Source organism: Sander vitreus, chromosome 18 (assembly GCF_031162955.1).
Source record: "Sander vitreus isolate 19-12246 chromosome 18, sanVit1, whole genome shotgun sequence".
Taxonomy (NCBI): domain Eukaryota; kingdom Metazoa; phylum Chordata; class Actinopteri; order Perciformes; family Percidae; genus Sander; species Sander vitreus.
This window is the reverse complement of record NC_135872.1, coordinates 21,175,485-21,203,328: the sequence shown is the minus strand read 5'-3', so window position 1 is coordinate 21,203,328 and position 27,844 is coordinate 21,175,485. Positions and strand designations below refer to the sequence as shown.

Genomic DNA, 27,844 nt, shown 5'->3' with positions numbered 1-27,844 from the left:
CTATACCGGGCATGCTCGTGCCGGGGTAAACGGGAGGCAGCATGTATACTCCACCCGTTGCTGGTAGTTGCTATGGTAACATTAGTAGCTTACTCTCAGAGAACGAGACGTCACGACCCAGTCAGGCAGTGAAACATTGGCGTCAGGTCTCTGTGGCCGTTGAGAGTGCAACACAACCCCGCAGATTCCAAAACAAAACACGGTCACAGGTGTTTTCAAATGTCTACGGTTTAGGGGCTCTGAAACACCGGAGCAGTGTGAATGCGAGGTGTAAATGTAAATGAAGCCTAAATCTTGATGGCAATAGAAGTTCTTTTTCCTGAACCTAATTCATTATGGCAAAGTGAAAACATATTCCGAAGGTTTAAATAAATAGTTCGACATTTTGGGAAATATACTTTATTTACTCACTTGCTGAGCGTTAGATGAGAAGATTGATACCCCTCATGTCATGTCTGTACATGAAATATGAGGCTACAGCTAACAGTAGGTTAGCTTAGCTTAGCATAAATACTGGGAACAGGAAACGGCCAGTCTGGCTCTGGCCAACGGTAACATAATTCTGCATCCCAGCCTCTCAAGGGCTCACTAATTAACACACAGAAACAGAAGTGTAAAAATGACAAGCTGTCACCCTTTTTTCAGTCTTTATGCTAAGCTAAGCTAACCAGCTACTAGTTTTAGAGTCCTACTTCTCGTGCACACATGAGAACGGTATTGATCCTCCTGTCGAAGCGAATAAGTCTATCTATTCCTTAGATGCAGATGTATTAAAAATGAAAAGCTGAAATGTCACTATGGTATGCAGAAGATCCATCGACAGCGACTACAGCTTTAAGTCTACCAGCTGTCAGATTGGATTAGGAGCGTTGGTAAACCACGATCTTCAGGTCTCCCCACAGATTTTCAAATGTCTTTAAGTCCAGGCTTTTGGTGGGCCACTTGAGGACATTCAGGGATTTGTTCCATGCCAGTCCATTATCCTGATGTGTGCTTCAGGGTGTTGCGTTGCTGAAAGGTGAATGTTTGCCCCCTTCTGTGGTGTTTTTCTTCGAGTACCTGTCTGTATTTGGCTCTGTTCGTATGATTGCAGTGACACCAGGTGATAGGCAGCACCTGGTTTTTGCCAGTTGAAATGTTTGGCTTTCAGACCCGAGAATTCAATTTCTGTCTCATTAGATGAGAGAAAGCACTATTTGGTAAACTCCAGGTGGGTTGCCATATGCCTGTTAAATGGAACGTAGATAGATTGCTGTAGAGTTGTCCTTCTGGTAGATTCTCCAGTTTCCTTGACAATTAGTTACCATGGCTGTCGGGCCACTTTCTCCTGCTTTCTCCTCACCAAGGTTTTTTCTGCCTGGTTACTGTTGACCAGATGGACAATTCCTGAAAGAGTCTTGGTAGTTCCAAACCTCTTCTACTTAATGATGGAGCCCACTGTGCTCCTGGGAACTTTAAATACTTTGGCAGTTTTTCTGCACTCTTTCCCAAATCTGTGTATCCACACTAAGCTTTTCTTTTACTTTCACATCGAACTGTAGGACTGATTAATACAGATGTATTTCTAATTCATCTCTAGTTTACCTTGACGTCAAAGGTCACTGGTAGAGGTCAAGGGAAATGATGTATCTAAGTAGGGCTAACAACAATTATTTGACAGAAAATGAATAGCTGGCAACTATTTTAATAACAATTTTTTTTTTGAGGGGGTTAAGGGCCTTGCTCAAGGGCAGCTCAGTGGTGGTAATGAGGGAGGGACAAGCGCTGCTCTTTCACTTCCACACCTGGATTTATCCTGTCGGTCTGGGGATTGAACCAACGACCTCCCAGTCATAGACTCGCTTCTTTAACCTTTAGGCCACCACTGCCCAAGTCAATTTTCTTGAGCGAAAATGTATAAATTCTTACTTACAAAAGTCTTTGCTAGTTTAAGACCGACGCAGTTGTCAATTTCCGGTCCAGCACCCGCGTCGTTTAAAGCGTAACTCTCGCCAAAATGCAACCTAGGGTCTTTTTGTGAATGTACCCGAGTCAAACTTTTGTTTAAAAGCATATTTAGGACGGAAGTGTCACTTTTAAGATTTACCGTATTCTCGTTTTTCGGTCAAATGGCCTTTTGAATGGGAGTGCTAGGGGCACTTTTATGCTAGCCTCAAAATAGCTATTTTTAAAACACTAAGAAGGCTCGACACAACATGAAACTTTGCTCGAAGTATCACCAGGGTCTCTACACATGAACACAAGCATTGATAACATTGTTTGTGTACACAGAGTTTACTAAAAAAGGTTTTGAGCAACTCACGTTAGCAGTTGTTGTTTACGCTATCCGCCATTTTCCCAGTCCAAAATAGGCGATCTCCGAATGCGAATGAGAGGACTCCATAGGAGGAAATGCCATTCTTATATGAGGCTCCTTTTTCAACTACAAGGTCAATATTGTGTTTCACTAACGACAAAACAACAAATTATCCGTGCATTTATATGGAACTAAGCTTTTGGAGCTTTCCATCTTTACTCTACTCCTTCGACTATTTTTGACTGGCTCAATAGATGGCGACCGGAAGAACAACTGCTAACGTGAGTTGCTCAAAACCTTTCTTTTTAGTAAACTCTGTGTACACAAATAATGTTGTCAATGCTTGTGTTCATGTGTAGAGCCCCCGGTGATACTTTGAGCAAAATTTCATGTTGTGTCGAGCCTTCTTAGTGTTTTAAAAATAGCTATTTTGAGGCTAGCATAAAAGTGCCCCTAGCACTCCCATTCAAAAGGCCATTTGACCGAAAAACGAAAATAAGGTAAATCTTAAAAGTGACGCTTCCGTCCTAAATATGCTTTTAAATGAAAGTTTGACTTGGGTACATTCACAAAAAGACCCTAGGTTGCATTTTGGCGAGAGTTACGCTTTAAATAGCAAATGCACGTGCGCCCACTTACAGGGAGGTGTGTTCAGGTGCATTCTTGGCGTATTGCTATCTTGAGGCAGAGGAAAGTGATCGCGCCACTGACCAACAAATACCTGGTCTAAAGTCAATAACGTAGCACATCGTTGTTATAAGTGAAATGCGCGCGCACACTATGCTTGTTACACACACAGGTCCGCGCAGCAGCACACAAACATGCAAAAGATTACAAATAAAAATGTTACAATGTGAAGTAGTATTATGATATGATCTGCTCGTTTGCTTTCACTTCACACACACGAGCAGATCAGTTTCTTCTCCTGAAACTCTCTCCTTCCTACGTCCAAAGGCACCTGGCTTTTAAAGGGAATGGGAGATGACACTCTGATTGGTTTATTGCAGGTTACGCCCAAAACACACCTAAGATTAATTAAGACACTAAGTACAACCCTTTTGAACCAATGCACCTGGCGCACGGACCCTTTTTTCCACCGTTAAACTAGCAAAAGTGGATTCGCACACGCCCTAAACGCACCTGCGCCAGGCGCCTCACGCCTACCAACTTAAATAATAAAAATTTTATATGTTTGACAATTAATCTAGAAAACAATGTACTTATTAAGAGTAGGAAAAAAACCTGGTTTGCTTTGTGTATTTGGAGTATTAAACATTTTATACAAGACAAATGTGTCTTTACTCACACATTTTAAAATGTGTGGTATCCCCCCTTGACTTAGAGCCGCCCGCTGTTCATCCCGCAGCATCAGACAGGCTGGATTTAGCCGAGCCCAGCGGTCGTTGGTAATTGAATGATTCGCAGCGGCCTTAACTCATTTATGACGCTTTCTCGCTCAATTTAACCTTGCCTTGCTCATCAATATTGCCCTGTTGGCCTCCTCAGACGGTCAGCGAATGCTCATCGAGCGGCTCCGCGGGTCTTATCAAGGTCCAATCGGTTTTTGGAGAAGCTTCCTCTCCGTTTCCTTCCTTCTTCGAAACTGATTTGTGTGTGTGGCATGTGACTAATGGGTCTGTGTGCATAAGTTCTCATGTCTGCTGCTCTCTCTCTCTCTCTGTTTCTCTTTTAGTTCCTCGTGGTGTGATCCAAAATGGCGCCCGTGTCCGGAGCCAGGCACTCTTCCCTGTGATCAGACCCCTACCTGTTAGCCCAGTGGGGAGTAGGACCTCGGCCATACGGTGGGTGAACTTTGCTCCTGTCGCCTTTAACCATAGAGTTCATGTCAGTCAGGGCTTTCCCTGTGCAAACACATTCCATCACAGACATACACAGACACGCCCACAGGCACTCATACATTAGCCTTCAAACAATCACAAAAAGCACACATACTCAAAACAGACCTCGCACCAAACCTTTCCACTCACAGTTTACATAATTACATCTTTATTGTGTCCAAAAGTCAGAGGCATTCACACGCTCCCCGCTGCTCAGAACATTTTATCCAGGTGTGTTTATATAACGGTCTCTCACATACACACACACACACACACATACACACAGACAAACAGGTTTATTAGAGGGAGACGCCTCATGACTCAAAGAACATTCGGAGCATGCATGAACATGCACATCCATCATAGGAGCATAAGAGTATGATGGCCTGCACCGCGTAATGAATTAAACATACCAAAGTCTCACTAAAGGTATCCGGTGAATATTTGATCACTGTAAGGAGTGCATGTTTTCCCTTATAAGATATTAATATGCTAACTCTCTCATTCTGAGGAAGGGGGAGAAAATGTCCAGGGGACAGGGCATGCTGCCGAAGCTCCTTTTTGATGTATCGGTTGTCAGAATCCACCCCTGTCCTTTAATGCCTCACAGAGAAACGTGTCTTCTGACTAAAAGAGCGAAATACGTGTTGCGATATAATGTAGACGCTGATGTACGGTGGTTAAATGACTTCGCTGCAGAATTGGCATTCTGTGGCATTCTGACTTCAAAGCTTGCAAGGTGCTTTATGTGCTGAGCAGGTTTCACAACTGTAGAGAGCACGAGGGCTGCTCAAAATGCACTGTCATTTGAGAAATGCATAGGTGGCAATCTGAAAATGGGGATAAAGGGTTTTAATCTGACCAGAGAAATATGCACATTAGGCCCGAGGGGGCTCTCTCTGTTTTTTTTTCGGGTGATAGATTATCACGTGAACTCTTCTTGCTTTCCAGCCAAATGCAGAGCAAAACTGGAGCAGCTTCAGTGGAGTGAAGCGCACACAGGCAGGCCACCTGGCTGGTGGTGTGACAGCAGGAGTAACACTATTCTCTCTCTCTCTCTCTGTCTCTACAGATCATCCCTGGGAGATTATCTAAGCCGGGGACAGGACAGCCCGTCCCGCTACTCTCCTCCGCTCTGCAGCGAGGACCTCCAGGACGACCACACCTACAGCACGGCCAAATCCCCCAGCAGGCTGTGCTCCTCCGAAGTCGGCACCCCTTCCTCCCCTCTGGACGACGACGACGACATCATCGCCGTGGAGATCCAGTCAGACGTCAAACCCGAGCCCCGGGAGATCCCGCTGGATTCTCACCTCGCCGCGGCCCCCGCTACCTACATTTCCCAGCAGCCCCTGCGTGGACAGAGACGCAGTATGGGGCCCAGCGCTGGGACTCTGGCGGGAAGCAGTTTGCCCTGGACCAAAAACCGAGCGCGGGGCATCAGCGACACGCTGCCGCTGAAGAAGCGGCGCGCGGCGGCGGTGGAGAAGCCGCCGGAGAGCGACGACGAGGAGATGAAGGAGGCGGCGGGGTCGCTGCTCCACCTGGCGGGGGTCAGAGCCTGCCTCAACAACATCACAAACCGCACCGCCAAGGGCCAGAAGGAGCAGAAAGAGGCCCTGAGAAACTAAGACACACACACACACACACACACACATAGAACACGCACATAGTCACGCAAAAACACACACACACACACACACACACAGACGGTATACAGCTCACAGCACACGCACACACACGTTCACACATACAGACACATATACAATACACAAATAGGTCAACAGGTAACGTTACTACAGCATTAGTCTCAATGGACACTTCTCATCTCCCTCTATCTATCTGCAGGGCATTAGGTGAATCCTACTTATTTGTGGCAATATCAAAAATCTATGTTTTCCTACATGTTCAGCAACACTAACATCAATGGGTATTTCTCATGTGTCTTTGTTGTTTCTGTTGTTTAAAAAGGGGATGAAAGCCATAAAAGGAAAGCACGTTTTTGTCACTAATTTGGACAAGTTGAGCACGACAGAGCCGAATCACATTAAGGAGCGTACAGTGCATAAACACAGACGATGGCTGTTTGTCGTACCTGTTTGTGAATCTATGTGAATCTGTAGCAATCTCGCAGCGATGCCCAGCAAAAGGCGGCAGAGCCGACGTAACGAGACGTGGAGCTCTCTCGGGCCGCTCGCTGGCATCCCTCTCTCCTACATCCACGAGCACAAATGTGAGACTGTGCCAAAGATAAAGCGACCAGGTTGCTTCATGTAGCCGACACGACAGCTGACAAAAAAAAAAACCCAACAAAACAAAAAAAACAAGAAAGCATAGTAGTAAAGAAGAGCTAAGGGAGAATGACCTAAAGCGTCTAAATAATTGTAAAACCCAATGTGATATATATTCATGCACTTAAGATTATTTAACACCACTTATAATAGAAGCATCATGGGTAAGGACATGGTTTATTTCAAGAGCACTCATAGTATTTAAGAATAGATATTTTAAAATAAAATAAAAAAAAAAAAATGGTCATGTTTATCACCATAAAGATGGATAGTGTGCCGGGTCTGAGGCAATATCTCCTTCATTTTGTTGTTGTTGTTGCATAATGTAAACTTCCCCCAGTACTTCTGTCCATAGACGTACAGTAGACACCTGGTATAGATATCATAGCTGCCAGTAGCTACCACACCTTCCTATTCATATGACGACGTCAAAGAACTATATACATGAACTGTGGGTTTTAAAGATTTCTGTTTGTGTCTGTTTGAACCCTCACTCTACCCTCATAAAGATATAAGCAATTTGTCCCGTGTGGACAACTCTGTAAAAAGGTTAGAAAATATTTTATTTTTTTCCTTTTCTTAATTGAAGCAATTTGACCTGCAGGACTTTCTCAGTTATATTGCATGGGTGCTTGTAAATAAGATAAAAAGCAAATCTTTTTTATTCAAAGATCATGTAAGATAAACGATGTATTTAGCATGAAGCATGACTTATTTTCATATAAACATTGATCCTAGAGGAAAGAAAAAAAGTTTTGCCGCCAATTCTTATACACGTGGTTATATTGGATTCTTTTTTTTTTTTTGGTTTTTCTTTGAATCTTTTGGGTTCTTTTTTTTTTTTCTGAGCGGGCTTTCAAAGACACGTCTTCAGGGAGGAGCGTGGGAGATCACTCTACAACGAGAGGCTCGAAGCGTGCCACCTCCGGGCTTTCGGGTTCAGGCTACATGTAGGCCAGCTGAATCACCTCTTAGGGGTGGGCTTCCGTCTTCTTCTGCCTGTACAGTGATTTTTAGGTGTTCAATGTTAACCCCAGTGTTATTTCAGAACACATGTGTAGAGTGTGCGTGTGTGCGTGAGTTTGTGTGTCCAGGAACACACACCCTTTAACATTGTGCCTGCCTGCCTGCCCTCAGTACCTCTGTTGTCATGTCTATGACATGTTTAGACAGAACGTTTTCTTGTCTTTATTTATAACAGTATTGTTTCTTCTTTTTTATTTTATTTTTTTCTCCTGTGTGTAAATGTACACGTGTCCTTATTTTCCATCGACATTGTTCAGTGTAAATGTATGGATCAGACGGGCTGTCCTTAAAGAACCTCATATCTCCAAATAGGCTACTTAAAGAGTTGGATTGAAAAGAAAGAGGAATGTAGGAGATGGCATAAATGACAAAAAAGAAAATGTTTTTTTGATTTACATACAGTATTGTTAACCCTTTGATTAAAGGAATTACTTCCCGTTGTGGATGTCAAGCTTGCATACATATTTATCTCAAGTGCCCAATGTGGCATTTTTAAATATATTTTTCCACTCTACAAAGGTGTAGGTGTATGTCATGAAAACACTGACTTGATTGAAATCCACGAGGGCAGTAGCGAGCTTTGACATGTTTGCATCAGAAGCGATATGAATTCTGCACTGCCATTACTCGGCATGCTTTTGGTGCAACAAGAATGCATAAAAGTATTAATTCCCCCCCCCCCCCCTCCTCCACTTGCAGAGATGCAGTGCATATAAAAAGCAGCTTTGTAGGAGAAAACATAGGCTGGGTTTGGTTGTAGCAGCAGTCAGACAAGGTATTTTTTTTATTTTTTTTAAGCTCAATAGACGTTGAGTGATTGTCAGCGAGCCAAGCAGGCAAACAAATGCATGTCCCATCCGCTGGTACAGTCTTTTGCCACCTGTAGCATGCATTTTGTATGGTATCCATGCCGACATATAAAAAAGGCTAAAAGGAGACACTGTCAGTGTTCTTGTTGTGTGCCATCCGTCTCTCGTCTGATATCTGTCTGAGTGCTCCCGCGGCCCAGGTCAAGCACTCTGCTGTATTCGCAGCAACAACCCACTGTTGTGGTGACTAATAACGTGTTCAGCTGGCAAGAGGCATGTGGAGGGGAGAATGTGTTGCTTTAGCAACCACCTTTTTTCCTCTGACTCACCCAATGACATGCAGGGAAGATGAACTCCTGACCTACGAGTCCTGGAAAAACAGAGCAACACATATAATATATACTTTGGACATTTTAAAGCAAAGAAGGAAACTTCACTGCCTGAAAAAGCCCCCTAAAACAAGTGTTTGTTTCAAACCTGCCAAACATACAATGAAACGCTCTTTAAAAAAAAAATACAGTTGCCATTTTTTTATGTTGATGTTTTTATGCTCATTTTCTGTTTTTGTTTTCTCTCTGACAAAATGATCTACAATACTGCCATTATTTTTTTTGGTGACTGTCTGAGCTGAATATTTGGAAAGCCATAGGTTAGAGATGTCAAAATGCAAAACTGTTATTGATCTGTGAGATGTGATGCAGAGTGCTCCCCGGGTGTTGTTTTGTTTTTTGTTTTTTTTCAGTAAATGTTCAATTCTCTCCTTATTGTGCAATCATATTGCCAAAGAATGATTTCAAGACCTATTTCATCACTACATGTAAATATCAACGTTGTCCAATACCGTGGCAAAAAATATATAAATGTTGTTTTATTTTGTTTTCCATTTTCTGAAAAACTGCAATGATGTTTATGTGATGTATTGTCTTCCAGTTGGTTGCAATAATAAAAAATACAAGTTGCAGAAGATTAGTTTGGCTGTTTCCTTTTGACGGACTTGGATCAAACACGGAAACCATAATACAGTAGAGAATAATACACATGTCGACTACTATGGCACACTTAATCATGGCGTCACTGGTAGGCAGTTCATGCAAGCTAACAAAAGCCAGCAATTTAACCATTTTTCCTCTCGAAATTCAGAGTTAAATATAGTAAAGACTTACACGAAAGCATATCACCCTTTCTGTTCCCCTCCTCCTTTTTCACCCCTTCAACATCCAACACACACTAACCCCCATGTACTGGTAGAGTGCTAGCTTTGTGAGACTGGAGACTCTTTAATTTGCTCTCAAGACTGACCCCAATCATTAACCTCACATATTCCCATCAACAAGGGTCTTATCATAACCATGCCTCTTCCGCCAGTTAATTATTCATTTACCTCCTCTAATCATTCAAGTTCAATACTTCTGATTAAAGCCAAGCTCAGCTTTCCCCCCTTAGGGAAAGAAGTAAAAGAGTTAAGTGTACCAAAGAGTTCCTCGATGCCTTATCATTTTGAGCGGTGCCATTTTGGAGCTGTGTGGCAGTGGAAGCCCATTCATAATTGAAGCCGAGACAGGCTTAATCTGGAGCCAGTGCCTCCCTGTGCAGTGCGCTCCCACCACCAACACAACTGGAGCTAGCAGCTCCTCTGTTGCTATGCAACTACAGCAAAGAAGGGGGGGGTGTGGGGGGGTGGATTCTCTAGATCTTTAGAGGGCATCGTACTACTCTGTTACCCCGCAGTGTAGTGAGACTCGAAAGGTAGCGACGACATGCCTCAGAAAACACAGCTTTATGTTTTGGTCACATCTCGTAGTTTGAGAAACAACCTCCTGGACACAAGTCTCCAATCATTTCCAATCTTTTTAACAACACTTTTTTTTTTTTTTTTCAAAGAAAAAGGGTTACAAGTGAATTCAAAAGCATATTCTCATCAGTGTGAGGTAGACCTTGAATTTCACCTCTGTGAAATGAATTTAAAGAAGTCAGTTGTGACATTACTACGTCTGGGAGGAGGAACACCGAAGTGTGTGTTCCCTGGTCTACATCATCCATTTCCACAGAATGACCAGTGAGGCAAGTTTCCATGGAGACAGAAGTGGAGGTAACATTCTCTTGTCAGCTCTCATTTAATGCAAAGCTTTAGCCTATTGTTTTTGGAAATGTTCCCCTGGTAGTCACTCAGGAGAGGTGTAATTTTAATAAAACAAAAGCTATGGACGTGGCTTATCCAAAATAATTCACTTACATACCACCTTTATTGAATTATGTGTAAAATAGTTGCATGCTATACAAAGTGAATGGATTGTGTGTGTGTGTGTGTGTGTGTGTGTGTGTGTGTGTGTGTGTGTGCCTGTGTGCGTATGAATTAGAAAACTAGAGCTTGTTTTCTGGAGTTCTGCTATGTGGTGTGATCACACTCTTGTGGCAGCAAGATGTTACTACATGAACAATGCTCTTGAACCATAAGGCATGAAATATTCCCACGTAGAAGCACTGTTACATTACAGAAATGTAATTTCAATAGTAATAAACTTAAAGTGCTCATGTTATGCTCATTTTCAGGTTCATAATTATATTTAGAGGTTGTACCAGAATAGGTTTACATGGTTTAATTTTCAGAAAACACCATATATTTGTTGTACTGCACATTGCAGCAGCTCCTCTTTTCACCCTGTGTGTTGAGCTCTCTGTTTTAGCTACAGAGTGAGACATCTCACTTCTGTTCCATCTCTGTTGGGAGTCGCACATGCGCAGTAAGCAGGGCTTAAAGTGAGCCTTTAAGGCCGTTATGTTTAAAGAACTGCCATGCTGATTCCAAACAGACAGCTTTGTCAAGGCAGTTTGGGCTTCAGATAGCTTTTACACAGTGGCCATCGTTAATGACAAATCCGCTATGAACGTGCACACACGTATTGTTTATATCACAAACACGGTCGGTCAGTGAAGGCGCAGTCGCAGCGGTAACGGTAGCCGTCGTTGCCGGTAACGTACTCGTATGACAGAGTGCACGGGCCGAAGCTTTGGGACTAGCATCTAATGACTAGCAAGCACTTTCTTACCGCTGCTGCCGTACAATATCTTCCTTCAACATACGGTGCAGAACTAAACACCCGGCTCCCTCAATTTGAGGCACCAAGTGCTAAACGTGGCCGCATGCCAGAGATCCGGCACGGTGCCGAAATACTTCAAGCCCTGAGTAAGTACTGCTAGCTTGTCAGTTGCAGAGTATGAGGGCGTGCCATGCTAGCAGCTGGGCGAGCATTATAACGTCTGTTACAAAGTGACGCACGTTGGTCACGGAAGTGAAGGCTTGACTACAATAGAGCTGTTTGGAGCAGTTTGTGAACAGTGTTTTCTGTTGGAGATGGTAAGTCCCTTTGGGGTGGACTTTGGGCTTTTTCACTTTATACACTTATAACGTGCACAAAAAAGATATATAACACAATAAAGGAAAGGGAAAAAGCCAAAAAGCATAAAATGAGAACTTTAATGAAATAAAATAAATGCTTAAAAACGGGAGGTATTTTATAAACTAAAGAGGTCTAGTAGGACTTTTAACTATAGCTGTTACAGAAATGTAGTCAATTAGCCTAGTATGTAAGTATAAGTACAAGTTGAATCATTGACATTAAGTACAGGACAAAAATAAGTTGGGGGGGAATTACTGTGGTGCTAAAAGAAAAAGGATGAAATTTATATTAGGAAGAATAGACATGACATGAAGAATGTGGACATGACATTATGACATATTTTCACTTGGTAACAGACCATGAATCTTTTCTGTGAATCCTGACCACTTCAAGACAAATGCACAAAAAAAAAACATTATACACATTTGAGTGTAAAGTGATTCAGATTAAAGTCTTAATGTAGACCAACTATAAAGAATGGGCTTTGAGAATGTTTCCCGCTTTCTGCACTTTGTCATCAGATAATGCAGGAATTTGCAATTGACTTGTATCACCACACAACAAAGCACTGCAATCCAGGTTTTCCTTTTGGGTTTATATTTGTTCAGTTGTTATACAAATGTATTATTTCCTACTCCATGTAAATATTATATTATCTACAATAATCTAACAGTGTGTGTGTGTGTGTGTGTGTGTGTGTGTGTGTGTGTGTGTGTGTGTGTGTGTGTGGAAAGTCAGAATCAGAATCAGAATCAGAAATACTTTAATAATCCCAGGGGGCAATTATTATTGTTACAAACTCCAGATATACAAACAACATATATTATACAGACAACATATATATTAGGAACAGAATATAAATATATATAACTATATATATATAATTCAGCATGATCATTGAGCATTATAAAGTTAATGCGATCTGTGCACATTTATTTACCGCTTACAACCACTGATATATTATAAGCTTACAACATATCAACTACATTTCCCAGCAGCAGGTGTATTCATTGGTCATCATTTTCCACACGAAATCTCGCGCGATGTGCGGCTTGACCCTGCCCTATGTCTCGCGCACTCGCAGCTCCATCGCTCAGTATATAAAGCAGGACAACGACGGAAGGAGGACGGCTGGGGAGTCGCAGCCCGGGATTGTAAATAAGACCGCTAAAACTGTGTTTTATTTACAAAAGTGATGCCGGCTGTTTTAAAATATCTTTCCCAGTTGTTTTAAGTCGTTTTTCGTAATTTTTGGCTCTATTTCTCGCCTATTTCCGTGTGGTTTTTACACTACGCGTATAATGGCGAGCTCGGCTAACTCGAACCCAGTGGTAAGGATCAATCTCTAAGGATTGTCAGCGGGGAAAAATGGGGGTAAAGATGATGGAAAGCTTTTCGACGAGCTGTTTTTTATTTCAGTAAAATTAATCTGCTTTAACAAACAAGTCACTGTTCTATCAAATAAAATTAAGACTTAAGTTCAGTCAATCGGCCATTTTAATCATTTTTCGAAACTAGATTGTTCTCTCAGATAAAGCCATCTGGTAGGAGCAATGGCTAACGTAAGAGGAGCTGTAACGTTACATAAAGTAAGTGAAAATGGTGTAACGTTAGAAGTTTTGAGTTGGTGATGAAAATGCAATTTGAAAGTTGCAAGTTATGGGCTTTTGTCAGGTTGAAGCTTTCAGGAGTTAGCTAGTTGGGTCATGATAGTACGTTATCTTAGAGGCTTCTGAAATTAAATAACGTTATAGCTGAATTAATTTTAAGATTTTATGTTTGTGCTGTTGCTATAGCTAGTTAAGGGTCAAAGCATTGCTTCTGTCGACGAGTCATAAAAAGACACATGGTAAATATAAGCTAAATTGTTTATTTTGCATAATTTGTAAGATGCAGATGTTTGCAAAGCACCTTCGCCACCGTCCACTGCGAATGAATTGAGCTTATTTAAAAAAATTAAAGTCTCCTTTTTCGAAAATCGTCACGCTCAATCTAATGCCTCATCATTGTCCACCATTCCACGACCAGCAGGCAGAATAGTCGTCCCAAACCACCAATTTTACCCATCTCATAACAATTTTGTCATGCTCCCCACCGACAAGGCCATACTACTAAGTCAAAGCTGAGTACTCATAAGAAATTACAACGAAAATATCCTTCACATTCCGCCACACAACGTTCAATGTACGGGGCTGTCGAGCGCACAGTTTGCCGCTCCGTAAAATGGCTTCCACGTCTCCCCTCGCTCCGGTTCTGGCCCTCCTCCTTTCTGCTGCCTGGTTTTATACAGCCATATTGGCTCTCTAATATAGACTGCCCGGGATGGGAAGGTGCTATTCGACGCTACGTCACCGGCTCTACATATAAACACCAGACTGTGCTTTAAATAGTGGAGAAGCAGACAGGCCGAGGGGGAGGGAAGGAGAGACTGAGGTCCGTGATCCGGACATTGGGGAAAATGCAGTGTGGTGGCCTGTGTGTGTTTTGCTTTTTGGTTTCCATTGTACCGCTTTCTTCCGCTACTAAAATACGGCCGTTGTAGGCATTTGAACGGTACGTTAGTTGTTCGTGTGCGCCATGTATGCCACGGTATACCGATGGACATACTGTAACGTTATACCTCGTTGGTCGTGACAGATGGACATAAATAGACCTGGTTTATATGGATTAGCATAACAAACACAGTGACGTGCATTACAATACATTATAGCTAAATCCCAGGGATTATTTCGCATGGACCAGTTTTAACGTTGGGCTACACATTTACAACAGATATACACCAAATATTACCATATTATACTTGCGTATTATAATTTGGCAAGGCAAAAGTGAATTTAAACCAACGTGGTTTATTAGACTTGTAATGTGTTGCAGCAGCTGTGACGCACTATTAGGAGCTGATATCTTCCTATTAAACATATTTCTGAATACCAAACGCCAAATGTATACAAGTAAGCCCCAAGTAGCCTAGTAGTACTTTTATTACCATAGATGTATATTTTTTTATTTATTTCTTTTTTTTTAGCAAACAGTAATGACAATGTGTTCTTTCTTTTTCTGTACTTCCTTCCTCATAGCCTAAACTTTACAAGTCTGTGATTGAGGATGTGATCAACGAGGTGCGAGAGCTGTTCCTGGATGAGGGTGTGGATGAGCAAGTTCTTCTGGAGCTGAAAACGGTAACTGTCCCCAGCAGCATTGTTCCTGTGTACAACCACTGTAGGGTGCGCTTCATTGATGGGTTCCTGTGAATTATAAAGTGTGGTTTGAGACCTACTTTATTTGTAATGTGTCCTGAGATAACGCGTGTTATGATTTGACACTATACATTTAATTGAATAGTTCAGGGGTCTTCAACGTTTTTAGACCAAGAAGCCCTTAGCTGAAAGAGAGATGGAGCAGGGACCCCCTTCTGCATATTGTATAACCTTTAGTTGCATATGCAATGTTGTGTAAATTAAATGTTTTTTGTTGTCATAAATAGGCCGATTCATCTTTGCTAATAATATATTAGATTCATGTTAATGTATATTCTCAGACATCATTCTCAGACTTACTTTTTGGAAGAAAAATAAACTTTCAAACAATAATTTGGAGACCCCCTAGGTGTTGCAACCCCCTGTTGAAGATCTCTGCACTAGTTTGTTGTAGTGTAGGAATTAGCTGATCTCAAGCTTTTATTACAGTAATGAGAATGCCCTATACAGATTTATTGTCTTGAATGAAAGTGGTACATCACAAAATATTATTAAAACTCTGAGACAACATCTTTCTTCTGCCTGATGCTTCAGCTATGGGAAAACAAACTGTTGCAGTCCAAGGCAGTGGAGGGCTTCCATACGGAGGAGCAGGCAGCCCTGCAGGCCGCTCAGCAGCAGCAGCAGCAGCACCAGCAGCAGCAGGTTCAGCAGCAGGTTCAGCAGGTCCAACAGGTCCAACAAGTCCAGCAGGTGACCCAGCCAGCACAGGCCCAGCAAGTCATCCTGCCCCCTCAGCAGCAGCAAGGTTGGTCCGCGCTCTCACTATCACACTACACACGCTGGTAAAGAACGAGCTGTAAATGCAACAGTAACATTATTTAAAATCTGTGAATTCCGTTTCTACACACCACAAAAATGTCCATTTGGACCAGTCATATACAGCCTTCCTACAGAAAATAAGGGGGTTTGAAGACAATTTCTCAATTAGGCTTTCTTGACAGAAGCCGGTACTCAAAAAGTGAAATTATTATTCACAACTACCAAATGATTTAACCTTAGACTTTAAGAGCCAGTAGTAGATTAGATATTTTTTTTCTTCTTTTTAATAATTTTCTTTTCTGGATATTATTATTATTATTATTAGTTTTGGTGCATATTATGCTATGACTTAAACATGTCTCCCCACAGCTCCCCAGCAACAAGTCATTGTTCAGGATTCCAAGATTCTACAGCACATGAGTGCAACGGGGATGGTAAGTAGATCATGAACATGTATAAAATAAACAGTTATAGTTTGGGGTTTTGTGCTCCTAAAATGCCACAATTGCTCCACTGTAAACAGATTTACAGTGACTCCCTTATACTGAAGCCCTCTGTAAGTAATATATATTTAATGAGAGAAAGGAAATATTTTTTTCCATACATTAATTTCCTAGCCAACCAAAAAGAAGAAGAAGAAAGGCTCTTAATGCATTTCTGCAGGCTTTTTTTCCCCTCGGAGCAGGACAACTGGTGTAGTAGCAGTAGACAAATGGAGGGGCACGAGGATATGGAAAGCAGGAGAGGAGAGTTGTGTAGTAGCCTGGATTATATTGGATATAAAGCTGGAGATAATACATCCTCTTACATGCTCCTGTTTTCTCTCTCACACACTGACTAACGCACTTTCCCCTTCATTAGTTTTAATTTTGCACAATGGCGTGTCATCACCTTATCTCAATAACACTTCTGTTCAGCAAGCCATCTGTTGATGTCAAGGCTTGCATCTGTGCTGTATGACTAAACTGTTTATTGCCTCAATTCTCAAACACTTTGTTCAAGCTTCACTTGCAAATTTCTATCATTTTGCCATCAAACTTGGCAGGAATAAGGTCAAATGAATGAGTGCAAATATGTAAAGGCCGTTTTTAGCACAGCAGCCAAGGGAATAGAAATATTAGCACCTTAATTGGGAAGAGGTTGTGCTCTATTTCATAACAAATAAAATCTCTCTAGAGAAATGTACTTAACACTTAATAAATACCTGTGTGTACCTGGTGTGTATTAAAAAAATAAACTTAAGACCATTTACACCATGACAACATTAAAGCTCCCATAATGTAAAAGTGAGATTTCGATGTCTTTATTGATTATAAAGCAGGTTCAGGAGCTATGTAAATACTGTGAAAGTAGCAAAATGCTCAATCAAGAAATGCGCACAGCCCGTATTCAGAAGCTGTGCCTTTAAATGAGCAGTCGGGACTTCCGTACGGTTGTGATGTCACAACTATACTATATATGGGTAGAAAGTACTGCTACAGTGCCGTTAACACTCATTCCCCGGCTGCAATGACGTTGAGAGCAGAAATGTAGAAGACCCGGAAACGCTGACCAATCCGAGCAGACAGGGCTTTTTTCTGGAGTTAGGGGGGGGCTTAAAGAGACGTGCTAAAACGAAGCGTTTAGACAGAGGGTGAATACAGGTATATTCAGAAAGACAGAATGAGAAAAGTGTTTTTTTTAAACATTAAAGCATGTAAACATATTCTCGTACAAACACAAAATAGTATCCACCTGAAAATGAGCATGATATGGGACCTTTATAAAACTTGTTTTCCACATTCTCAAACCCTAAAACCTTGCTTTTGGTATGTTCAGATATAACTTTTGCCTGTGGGCTTGCCGTTTGTGTGTGTGCAAGTGAGCGTGTACCTGACTGCCTTGTTTCATTCACTCGTGTGTTCTCCTTTTCTCCTCTAGAGTGCAGCAGCTACCGCAGCAACCCTTGCGTTGCCCACAGGGGTCACCCCATACCAACAGCTCATCACCAGCCAAGGTGAACCACTCACACGTTCACCAAATGAAGTTAATTCATAGATGCATGCGCTCTCACAGCACTCACGTCTCGTCTGTTTTGCGCTCTCTCAGGTCAGATCCTGCAGGTGGTCCGTGCTCCCAATGGGGCTCAGTACATCATCCAGCAGCCCCAGCAGCAGATCCTCCTGCAGCAGCAGATGCAGCCTGGCGGCGTGCAGGCGCCGGTCATACAGCAGGTATGCCCCATTAGACAGGTAGGAACACCTCATTTTGGTAAACCAAGGCAAGACTGTTTGAAAATTAAGAACAACAGTGGCTGGAAGTGCAGCATGGCTGCATGTATCTTGTTTATCTGTGGTCTTTTTAAAAAACAATCAACAACTTATAGTGTATAATAATTGACATCCTGTGTCTAATCAGTCCACGTTAAGTACAATATTAGCTGTTTGGCTACATAGCTGTTGGTCCTCCGGAGCTGAAGCAGTGGAAGAACCAACTTGTGAAAATAAAAACTTGAAACATGGGCAAAGAAATGGCATAAAAAATATATATTATGGAAAATCAAGCCTACTCGAACGTCGCCCTTTTCCCCTGAGACAGGGATCTTCAACATGGGGTCCTCAGAGTCATTGCAGGGGGGCCTCCAAATTATTGTTAATTTTTGAAAGTTTTTTTCCCAAAATGTAAAAGTCTTAACATGAATCCAGCATATTATTAGCAAATAAAAATCCCCATTGCCTACTGGCCTATAGGTAAGGTAGTCACTAAGGCCATCCACACATACAGTTAATCCTAAGGATTCTCTGTGCCACGTGTATGTTTAACATTAAAACATGATTTGTAAAACCATGTAAACAATTAGGATATTTTAATAGCTTAGTATTCTATGCATTAAAAACACCTGAAAATTGAATGAAAATAAAATGATGGCTTTATGTAGAATAAGGATATTGGCCTAAATCGGTATATATTTATATAATCTTATAATTACTTTTTTAGGGGCATTCTGAGATTTCTTCTGCCATTTTTGCAAAGTGTGAGTTTTTCCTGTTTACTGTGTCCAGGTCCTGGCTCCTCTGCAGGGAGGCCTGCCCCAGCAAACCGGAGTCATCATCCAGCCGCAGCAGATTGTCTTAGCTTCAGGAAACAAAGTCCAAGGCAATACACAGGTCGGCACTTCTTCAATTCCTTTAATACCGATTTAATTGGTCTTTTCTGGAAGTTTGCTATGCACTTTAGTCTGAAACATACTTCTGTTTTCCAACCTGTCATTGCCTTTTTTTGTCACATTATTGACATCTGTATCTATTTGGTACTGAAGTATGTTAGTTGTTAATATTATCCTTAGCATGTACAATGTTGCGCAGGAAGCCTGATCTAGAATTGTGTTGTTTTTCTCCAAATTATGTATCCTCTAATTAGCTAATGAAACTAATGACCTGACAATCACCTGGTTTTTTTTCTCTCTCTCTCTCTTCTGGTGGCTCTTCCCCATTAGGTGATGCAGGCAGCAGCTCTGACGCAGCAGCCCGGTCAGGCAGCAACAGCTCAGGTCCAGCAGGCCCAGGGTGCAGCTGCAACACAGGGCCCACCACAGGCCCAGCAGCAGGCCCAGATGCTCCAGGTGGACGGTGCCGGAGACACCTCCTCGGAGGAGGACGAGGATGAGGAGGAGGAGTATGATGAAGATGAGGAGGAGGAGAAGGACAAGGATGGGGGAGAGGACGGGCAGGTGGAAGAGGTGGGCACCACATGAAACCAAACTGTAAAATGTGAAGTAAAACAGAACAAATGTTTTAGTTTTTTTGGTTTAATGGCAGCTGCATTGCAGCGTTGGATGCTCTCAGGCTCAGCAGAAATAATTAGAATTGCTGTAAGTGGATCAGTGTTCGAAAAAGTAAGCAAAATTATCTATCATGTTCAGGAGAAATAAGTTGTGTTAAGGCTGATTTATGGTTCTGCGAGCCATCTGAGCCAAGAGCTTTCGCCGTAGTGTGTGTGTGTGTAGGTGGGTGTTAGAGCGAGTGAAGTGAGAGAGTGACGACGATTAGCTTCGGTGCGAGGACTCTAGAGAGACATAGTGAGAGAAACAAAGTGTCTCCCCTGTTCTTTCTGACCACGGTGGGAAATCTGTAGCAGGAAAAGTTAACCCTCTCCTTGATTTCATGTTGTTTATGGAGGAGGAGAACCAGGAAATGAGCAGGGGGAAATGCAACGCTACCAAGCCACGGCCGAGCAACGCGCGTCGCCGCGACGTGTAGTTACATTTCTGGGTGGGTGCACGTCAGGCTACGGCATGGGGTCGGTATCTCCACGTACCTACTGCACGTACGTACGTACCCACCCACAGGGTCGATTTAACGCAGAAGCATAAATCAGCCTTTATACTGTATTGTCTTTCCCCCAGATAATACATATGGATCATTTACTAGTGTGTTTCTCTGTGTGTTTTATTGCTAGTAATTCAGCTTCAAAGGGTTTTTCACCATATCCAGACAATTTAAATATCCAACTTTTTGGTTTTGTTTCCTCGCCAGGAGCCGCTGAACAGTGGCGACGACGTCAGTGATGAGGAGGACCAAGAGCTGTTTGATACAGAGAATGTAGTGGTGTGCCAGTATGACAAGGTAAGGAAGGATCTGCTTTTGTGAGAGAATATGGCACGACAAAACTCAATCAACCAGCATCTATTAGTATTCATGTGCTGTATGTAGAATTTACACTAACGCATTACATTGCCAATGTAGTTTTTTCATTCAGTAATCAAAAAAAATATCTGATAACCAAGGAGACAATACAAACAAAAGCCACAGCACAGCAGTTTTACTATACAGGACTTTAAACATTTTTAAACATGAATGTAATTTCAGCTTAATAAAACAAATACTACAGATATTGTTATAATTTGAAGTTATGATATCTTTGCCTTCATCACACAGTTCCACTGTAAACGTGATAAATGACTCATAAACTCGACTCATAAAACATTAGGCTGCCATGAAGTAAAATTGAGAGGCACTTTGCCATACTTTAATCATGTGAGAGCCTTTACTATTGTATATTAGCGCTGCATTTGGTAGATGCCCATTTGTGCCTCGAGTGCAGTGTTTGATCGGCAGTATCATACTGGTCTAAGTGGTTAAAACGTTTTGATGCTAATTCAGTGCTTTTAAAGAAGCATTGGCTAACGCTGGTTAACCTAAGTATGTGTCCGGCTGAGTCTTGTGTGTGCATGGGCTAAAGACATTAGAGACTGTGTCCACTGTAAAATGAAACTGTGTCCATCTGTCCTTGACGCCCACAGCATTCATTTCCTCTTCTTGACTCCCCAGATTCACAGAAGTAAGAACAAATGGAAATTCCACCTGAAGGACGGGATCATGAATCTGAATGGGAGAGACTATGTCTTCTCCAAAGCCATTGGGGATGCCGAATGGTGAAGTAGAAAGGGGAAGGAAAAAAAAAAAAAAAAAAAAAAACCCAGACGAAGCAACAGGAGCAGGAACTCTGTAACTCCTTCTATCCAGTTAACAGACACTTTTAATATCCTTCCATATCCTGTGACTGGATTCATTTCAGGAAACTTCTGAGTCTTTGAGAACTCCGAGGAACCCAAAGGACTGTGAGGTACCGTCAAAAGCTGGGTGTCGTCAAAAAAAACACTCGATTGGCTTTGCGGGATGCGAAACCTACAAGGGTAAGGGAACGCCTGTGAACAGAGCGTTCATCTTTTTTTGCTTCTTCCAGGCTTCTCCACGTTTGTTTTTTTTTTTCCCCCTGAGAGAATTCACGTGCATTGGAAAGTAAGCATTTCACATCGTACAGGTGTAGTGGACCAGGGTGATCTGGCCTGTCCTGCCACAGGAGGGTCAGCGGTCATTCATTATAACCCCGTAGATGAGAAACACCTTCATGATGCACATGACTGTAGTCGGTTGACTGGATTGACTCGTGTCTACATTTAAGTCCAAACTTAGTGCCACCAGTCAGGATTGCTGCCTTTTTAGAATGCCCAGAATCAACATTTGGCTTCTGATTTTTGTTCTTGGATCATAACTTGTCTCAATTCATGGTAATGAAAATGGTGCTCCGGCGTGTTTTTATGTAGTGAACAGTTTAACCCTTTTTTTTTCTCATAAATGTGTTTGATGAAGGTTCAAGACAAAGAAGGTACAATTACATTAATCCCTAAAATAACTAATAGTTGTTAAATGGCATTATTTTAATCTTCTAATGAACGCTCAATCCAAAAATATTTAATTTTCCTCATCTGCTTCTCTGGAGCTTCATTTCATCTTTATCCAAACTCTTAAAAACAAAAAGGAAGAACAGATCCAACACTGAATTTATTTAAGAATTGTACAAAATGTCTGAAAGTTTGTCATGTTGGTGTATCTTCTTTGCTCTTATTTTAGTTCCATGCAGCCGTCTGAAAATTTGCACTGTCAGTTTTTCAATGTGTCGTGAAATTAGTCAGTCAAGTTAATCAATAGCCACAGCGTGTGCGTGTGTGTGTGCGTGCGCGTGTGTGTGTGTGTGTGTGTGTGTGCGCGAGAGAGAGAGAGAGAGACTGTCAGGCTAGTGGTGAGTGTGTTCACGTGTGTATGTTGATTGATGTGTGTTGTCACCGCTTTTCTCTGGAAATCTATTCAGGTTTTTTTTTTCTAGCACAACCCACAATCTCAAAATGTCTCTGTAGTAAATTAGTTTTTAATTAGTCATTTTTTGGTGGGGACAGGGCAATGTCCTATTTTAATTTTTTATTTTTTTTATTTATTCCTGAAAGTTGATGACTTGAAAGGTTGGAAAGCCGCACCAAACTGTGCTCTTATAATCTAATAAGTGTTCCTTTTTTTCCTCTGTCGGTTGGACAAAGCTACATAAAGCTGGGATCCAAATAATTTCGTCCACCATATGTTCTCCTGTGCTTTCATTTTATTCATGACTTTTAAATGAGAATATTTTCTATCAAAGTGAGTTTCACTCTGGGGCCCATGCGTTTCCCTGCAGTTTGTTTTTAGTGCCCCTGTTGCAGCAATTTGAAATAAAGTATGTGTTTTTTGACTGCTGTGTCGACTTGTTTGATGGTTGGCTCTATAGAATTTGATTTTAAAGAACCCTTGTTACAGAGGAAGCACTGATAGGGTAACCAATGTAGAACTAAAAGGTGTAAATTAAGTAAAATAAGTTTTCTTACAGTACATTTTCCCATATATGATATCATGGTAATAAAATCTTTTTTTTTTTTTTTTTTTTTTTTTTTTTTCCCCCAATGTACTAGAAATAATGGCATCCATTTTGATTTATGTACACCCCAAAAACAGTGGCCATAAAGAGGCTGACACTGGTAGTGGCTCATTATTATCCTCAAATAACATAAATGTGCCAAAATAGAGATTTCCAACACATTTCAAGTAGAACACTGAAAAAGAAAAAACCTGGGCTTTCAGAACAGCATTCCGTAGCTCTCCATGATTAGTCACAATCAAAAAAACTAATCCGCTCACCACTTAATTATTTTATGTTCTCCTTATCGATGGATGTTGCGTGTGCCTTTTGAACTTTATTTCAGTTTTCTGATATTAAATGATAGGTGAGCTTATGAGAAGGATGTCTATAAAACTGTATTCTCTGCTTTCTGACTGTTTCTTGTGTATGTTCTAACTAAGATAAGAAATGTATTGTTCATATTCATTTAATAAAAACAAAAATTAAATCAAGTTTGTAACAAAAGTCATAAGGTCAATGTCAATTTTTAGCCCTAATTTAAAACTGTTGAATAAATTAGTGTCACTGTCAACCTCTTTATTCAAGTAGAATAGTCTTCAAGCACTTGCTATATTACCATGGTTACTATCCTGTTTTGTCAGATTTACCCCCACAGCCCTATCTGATCAACTCCACCCCTTCATCAACATTACCCGCCATCTTCCTAATGTGCTTGTTTGAACTGATGATTGAATGGATGTTATTTAACAGTGTTAATATAAAAGTAGATATTTTTTCTAGAATTCTTTTCACAATGAACTGCCAATGTTAAAGTCCAGCCAAGTTTGCATTTGTGTTTCTACCACTTGGAGTAGTAGGAGCTGGACATTTCAACCTTTTGAGCTGTTAAAGCTACAGTGCGTAGTTTCTGTGGCCCCCATGAGGCATTTTAGGTAATGACAACAAATCTGTCGGCCCACCGCCCCCACTCCTCCACGCAGTAGCTAGTAGCCAAGGAGGACACGGAGGATTAAACAAACATGATGGACTCTTCAGAGGTAATTATCTTCACTCGAGTTTCTGCGGACTACATCATTTTCTAAATATAGCCATACTGAGAAATACAGAGAGACTTGAGCTGATAGTCTACAAATTAGCTTTGTAGCAACTCATTTGGCAATGGCTTGAATGTAAAAGACGTTCATTAATATCAAAAAGTTACGCACTAAAGCTTTTACTAACCTAACAATTTATCTATTACTGTTAGCTAACTTTTGTAACAACTTATCCATTACCTTTAGCCAACTATTGTAACAATGTATCCATTATATTTATCTAACTATTGTACATTTTTTACAGTTAGCTAACTATTGTAACACCTTACTTTATCTAACTAATGTAACAATGTATCTATTACTATTACAATTACCTTTAGCTAACTGTTGTAATAATTGATCTATCATGGTTAGCTAACTTTTTTTAACAACTTATCCTTTACCTTTAGACAGCTATTGTAACAATTTATCTTTTATGGTTAGCTAACCATTTTAACAATTTCTCCATTACTTTTAGCAATTTCAACCAGTTTGCTTTTAGCTTATATTTATCCATTTTTCACTTCTCTGTTCACGTGCTAATTACATGCTGAAATGCAACACATAGTTTTCAAGTGTTATAGCTGACTCAATATGGGTATATATTATTTAATCAAATCTTAATTTCAAAATTGTCAAATTAGTTGAGTTACTCCACATATACTGGCAACTGCAGCAGGGAGCCCTGGTTGGAAAATTGCTTCCTTACATCTGATGCTAAATGGATGTGTAAGTCCCAGAATCTGCCTCAGCCTGTCTTCAATTCCACTTTCTAGCTGTATAATCCAGTGTCTGGATGGCTGTCGGGGTATACTCGGCATGGGCGTTCTCCCTCCCTTTCCTCTAATTCCTAACCAAACTGATACTATCCCTGTGTATTTCCTTGTGGGCAATTATGAGCTAAAGGTGTGGTGCTGTCTGGGATTAAAGATGAATCAGAAACTACATGGAGATTTTTGCCCGTGATTGTGAATGGATTTGAGGCAAGCTGCCTAGTCTACAATATATCACGCTTCACAAAGACTTATTCAGTCCTCCTGAACAGACATAGCGGAGTAAGAATGTATCCTTGCTGCTTCTGATGAAGTGGGCCCTCTTGCTACTCCTGGGCACTCAGACGTAAGAGACTGTGCTGCTGGTGAATAAGGCATATAATGAGGCCCTGGAGATGTCTAGCTTAGACTCTATAGCTTTCTCTGCTTACCACCTAACTGAGGATGACTGCCAATCAGCCGCATGGCAAAATAGAGTTTGTAGGCTTCAGTGGAATGTAGTAGCCAGGCCTGTTGGCTGTGGCATGTTGAGTTCACCATAGTCTGTGAAGCTCTTTTGGCCAAAGAGCCTATCTCCATTTCTAATGGAGATTCCTCCTTTCCTGGTTTTCCTCCATTGTTAAATTCCATGTAGCTACTTCAGTTCCAAGGTCCTGGTATTGTCACACTGTTTTAACTTTATGGCACAGAAATAGAACCGAGCAATCTTTAAAGCCTCTGAACATCCACACAGGTGTTTTCAGTTATTCTGACTGATTAGACCTCTGCTCAGGTTAAACGGGGGCCAGAGCTTTGATGGGAATGTATTAGGTCACAAATGTTCATCTACCTAAAGGAATGATAAAGGTGTCATTTGACCTGCCCAACAGGTGCAATAGACCTTTTTCACGGCAGACATGTTGACATGTCATAGTAGGAAAAGCGCAGGTGTATTCAAAACCATTAATGATGGCTGCATTCTACAGGAGAGGCCCTGGTATTGTGCATGCTGACTCACTGAAACAGCTCACTGGGACACTTGATGGAATTGAGCCATCGTTAAGGTTATCAATTTCACCTGTGCTTTTCCTACTATGACAAGTCAAAATGTCTGCTGTGAAAAAAGGTCCATAAAGCTAAGAGACTCATACCCCGTTTACACGTACATGGTTATTTTTAAAAACTTTGAAAGACATTTCCCTTCGTTTGTGCCCTTCGTTTACACGCAAACGGAGATTTTGCCTCTGAAAACGACAATTCTTTCTAAAAACTCTGGCCAGAGTGGAGATTTTGGAAAACTTCGTTTGCATGTAAACTGAGACAAACAGAGGTTTAGGCAGCCGAGGAAGAGCAGAGAGAGGAAGTGATCCGTTGCTGTTGTTTTCGGGATTCTGATTGGCTAACGTGGGCTTGAGCTTCTCATTACACTGCCACCTACGGGTTTGGCATGCTCTTGACGGCATTGGCGGCATATATATATATATATATATATATATATATACATACACATACACGGGTACGTGTAAACGAACACTTTTCTGAAAACTGACAGATGTGCACGATGTTATTTTTGAAAACGGAGAGGTTGAAATGTCCGTTTATGAAAATAGCCGGCCACGTGTAAACGTAGCACCAGGAAGATGTCAGTCAATCAGTTTAAACACACCCACACACATGGGGAGAGGTCTAATCAGCCAGATTAACTCAAAACACCTGTGTGGGTTTTCAGGGCCTTTAATGTTGTTCGTAACACCTGTGCTTTTCTTACTACAACAAGTCAAAAATGACCTTTGTGAAGAAGTGGATTCGCTCATTGCCTTATGAGGTCAATTTTAATCTTTGTTCTTGGGAAGGATATCAATTCATTCTAAGTCAAAGGGGCAAATAGTCCAGTTGAAGTTGTATTTTCATCAAAGTCAAGTTTGTTTGTGATTTTTGTCAATCCAGGTCCAAAGGTGGCAGTAGACTCCAACTGAAGTGCTTGTTGGATGGTCTGAATCCTCTTCCCCCAACACCTTACATCGGCGAGCATGCCAACATCACGGAGCGATGGAGCAGGTGAGTTGAGGAAATAAGCAGGGTTTTCTGTAAAGCTTATTTTCTTGTTCTTTACACAATTACATTTGTCACTTTCTGTCTGTACAAATAAGTACAACCCTATGAATGCGTTAGAGGAAAGATGAAAGTGTACGCAGTTATCCCCGTATTTGAACTAATACGGGGAACTAATCCCCGTATTGAAAATCGCATCTTGTCCGACTTTCGAGTGTGGTCCTTTGGAACAGTCAGGGGCGTAGCCGTATTTTTCAGAAGTGAGGGGGCAGATTGTTCAGGAGGATGAATTTTATTGAAAGATCATGTACCATTTGTCTCTCCAAATCGCGGATTCCAAGTAGCCTACATTTAATTTATGATTGATGGAAACGCTGACATTTCCATAAACCGTTCCATACTGTTTTACTGCCGCATCTTGCCCAATGGGAGACCTGTTAACATTTAACTAGTGTAGGGGTGTCCAGGGGCAGGCCTCCCCCGAATAAATCTTTGGCTGTAATTGCCCAAGTTATGTAGCCTCTGGCACATTCTAATTACAGTATTCCATCATATACACTGATCCCAATTATTGCATATTCAAATGAGGTTTCCTCCCTATTTTCTTTTGTATATATCTTAATTATATATTTTATCATTGCCTATATCTATAAGAGTCTATCAATCAACTGACGGAACCTGAGTAACATGCACGTCGCCTACTTATGGTGCGTTCAAATCAACTCAGACGTGTTGTAAGTGTGGTGGGGACAGGGCACAGTCATGTAAAGTACAGGGGGCACGTCCCCCGCGTACCCCATGTCCGCTACGCCCTTGGGAACATCAATGACCACTTTTGACACGATCAGACGGCACGTCGTACAAATTAGTTTCGTTCAGAGTAAAACCCAGATTTAAAGTCTTCAGATTCAGGACTTTAGTCTGACTCAAGTTAAAGCCATTTGCTTTGAGTCCACACCTCTGCTGATAAAAATGATGATGTGCGGAAAGCTGGATGGAACCAATCATCTTTGGAAAAAGAGAAAAGTTCCAATATTGTCTTTCAAAGTATGCAAATCCTTTTCTTAAGGCCCCAACTTCAGGA

General features: G+C 41.4%; 2 protein-coding genes across 5 annotated transcripts in view; both read left to right on the top strand.

The window, feature by feature from the left end:
- ches1 (checkpoint suppressor 1) overlaps positions 1-8,782 on the top strand; it is a 69,838-nt gene extending 61,056 nt beyond the window's left edge. Inside the window, exons 5-6 of the mRNA XM_078274379.1 lie at positions 3,990-4,098; positions 5,207-8,782. Of these exons, the coding sequence (XP_078130505.1) occupies positions 3,990-4,098; positions 5,207-5,765 (668 nt within the window). The 3' untranslated portion in view covers positions 5,766-8,782. The remainder of the gene's footprint in view (positions 1-3,989; positions 4,099-5,206) is intronic.
- A 3,973-nt stretch (positions 8,783-12,755) lies between these two features.
- gtf2a1 (general transcription factor IIA, 1) lies at positions 12,756-21,786 on the top strand. Of its 4 annotated transcripts, none has more exons than XM_078274512.1 (10): positions 12,756-12,989; positions 14,736-14,837; positions 15,450-15,663; positions 16,047-16,111; positions 17,598-17,673; positions 17,766-17,890; positions 18,719-18,823; positions 19,153-19,395; positions 20,192-20,281; positions 20,987-21,786. In XM_078274512.1, exons 1-10 carry the CDS (start codon positions 12,960-12,962, stop codon positions 21,092-21,094), a joined length of 1,158 nt encoding a protein of 385 aa, XP_078130638.1. In that variant the 5' UTR covers positions 12,756-12,959; the 3' UTR covers positions 21,095-21,786. The 4 variants fall into 4 exon arrangements, with proteins under 4 accessions (XP_078130638.1, XP_078130636.1, XP_078130637.1 ...); XM_078274510.1 differs by having other exon boundaries at positions 17,766-17,908; XM_078274511.1 differs by lacking the exon at positions 12,756-12,989 and adding an exon at positions 12,996-13,247.
- The last annotated feature ends 6,058 nt before the right edge of the window (positions 21,787-27,844 follow it).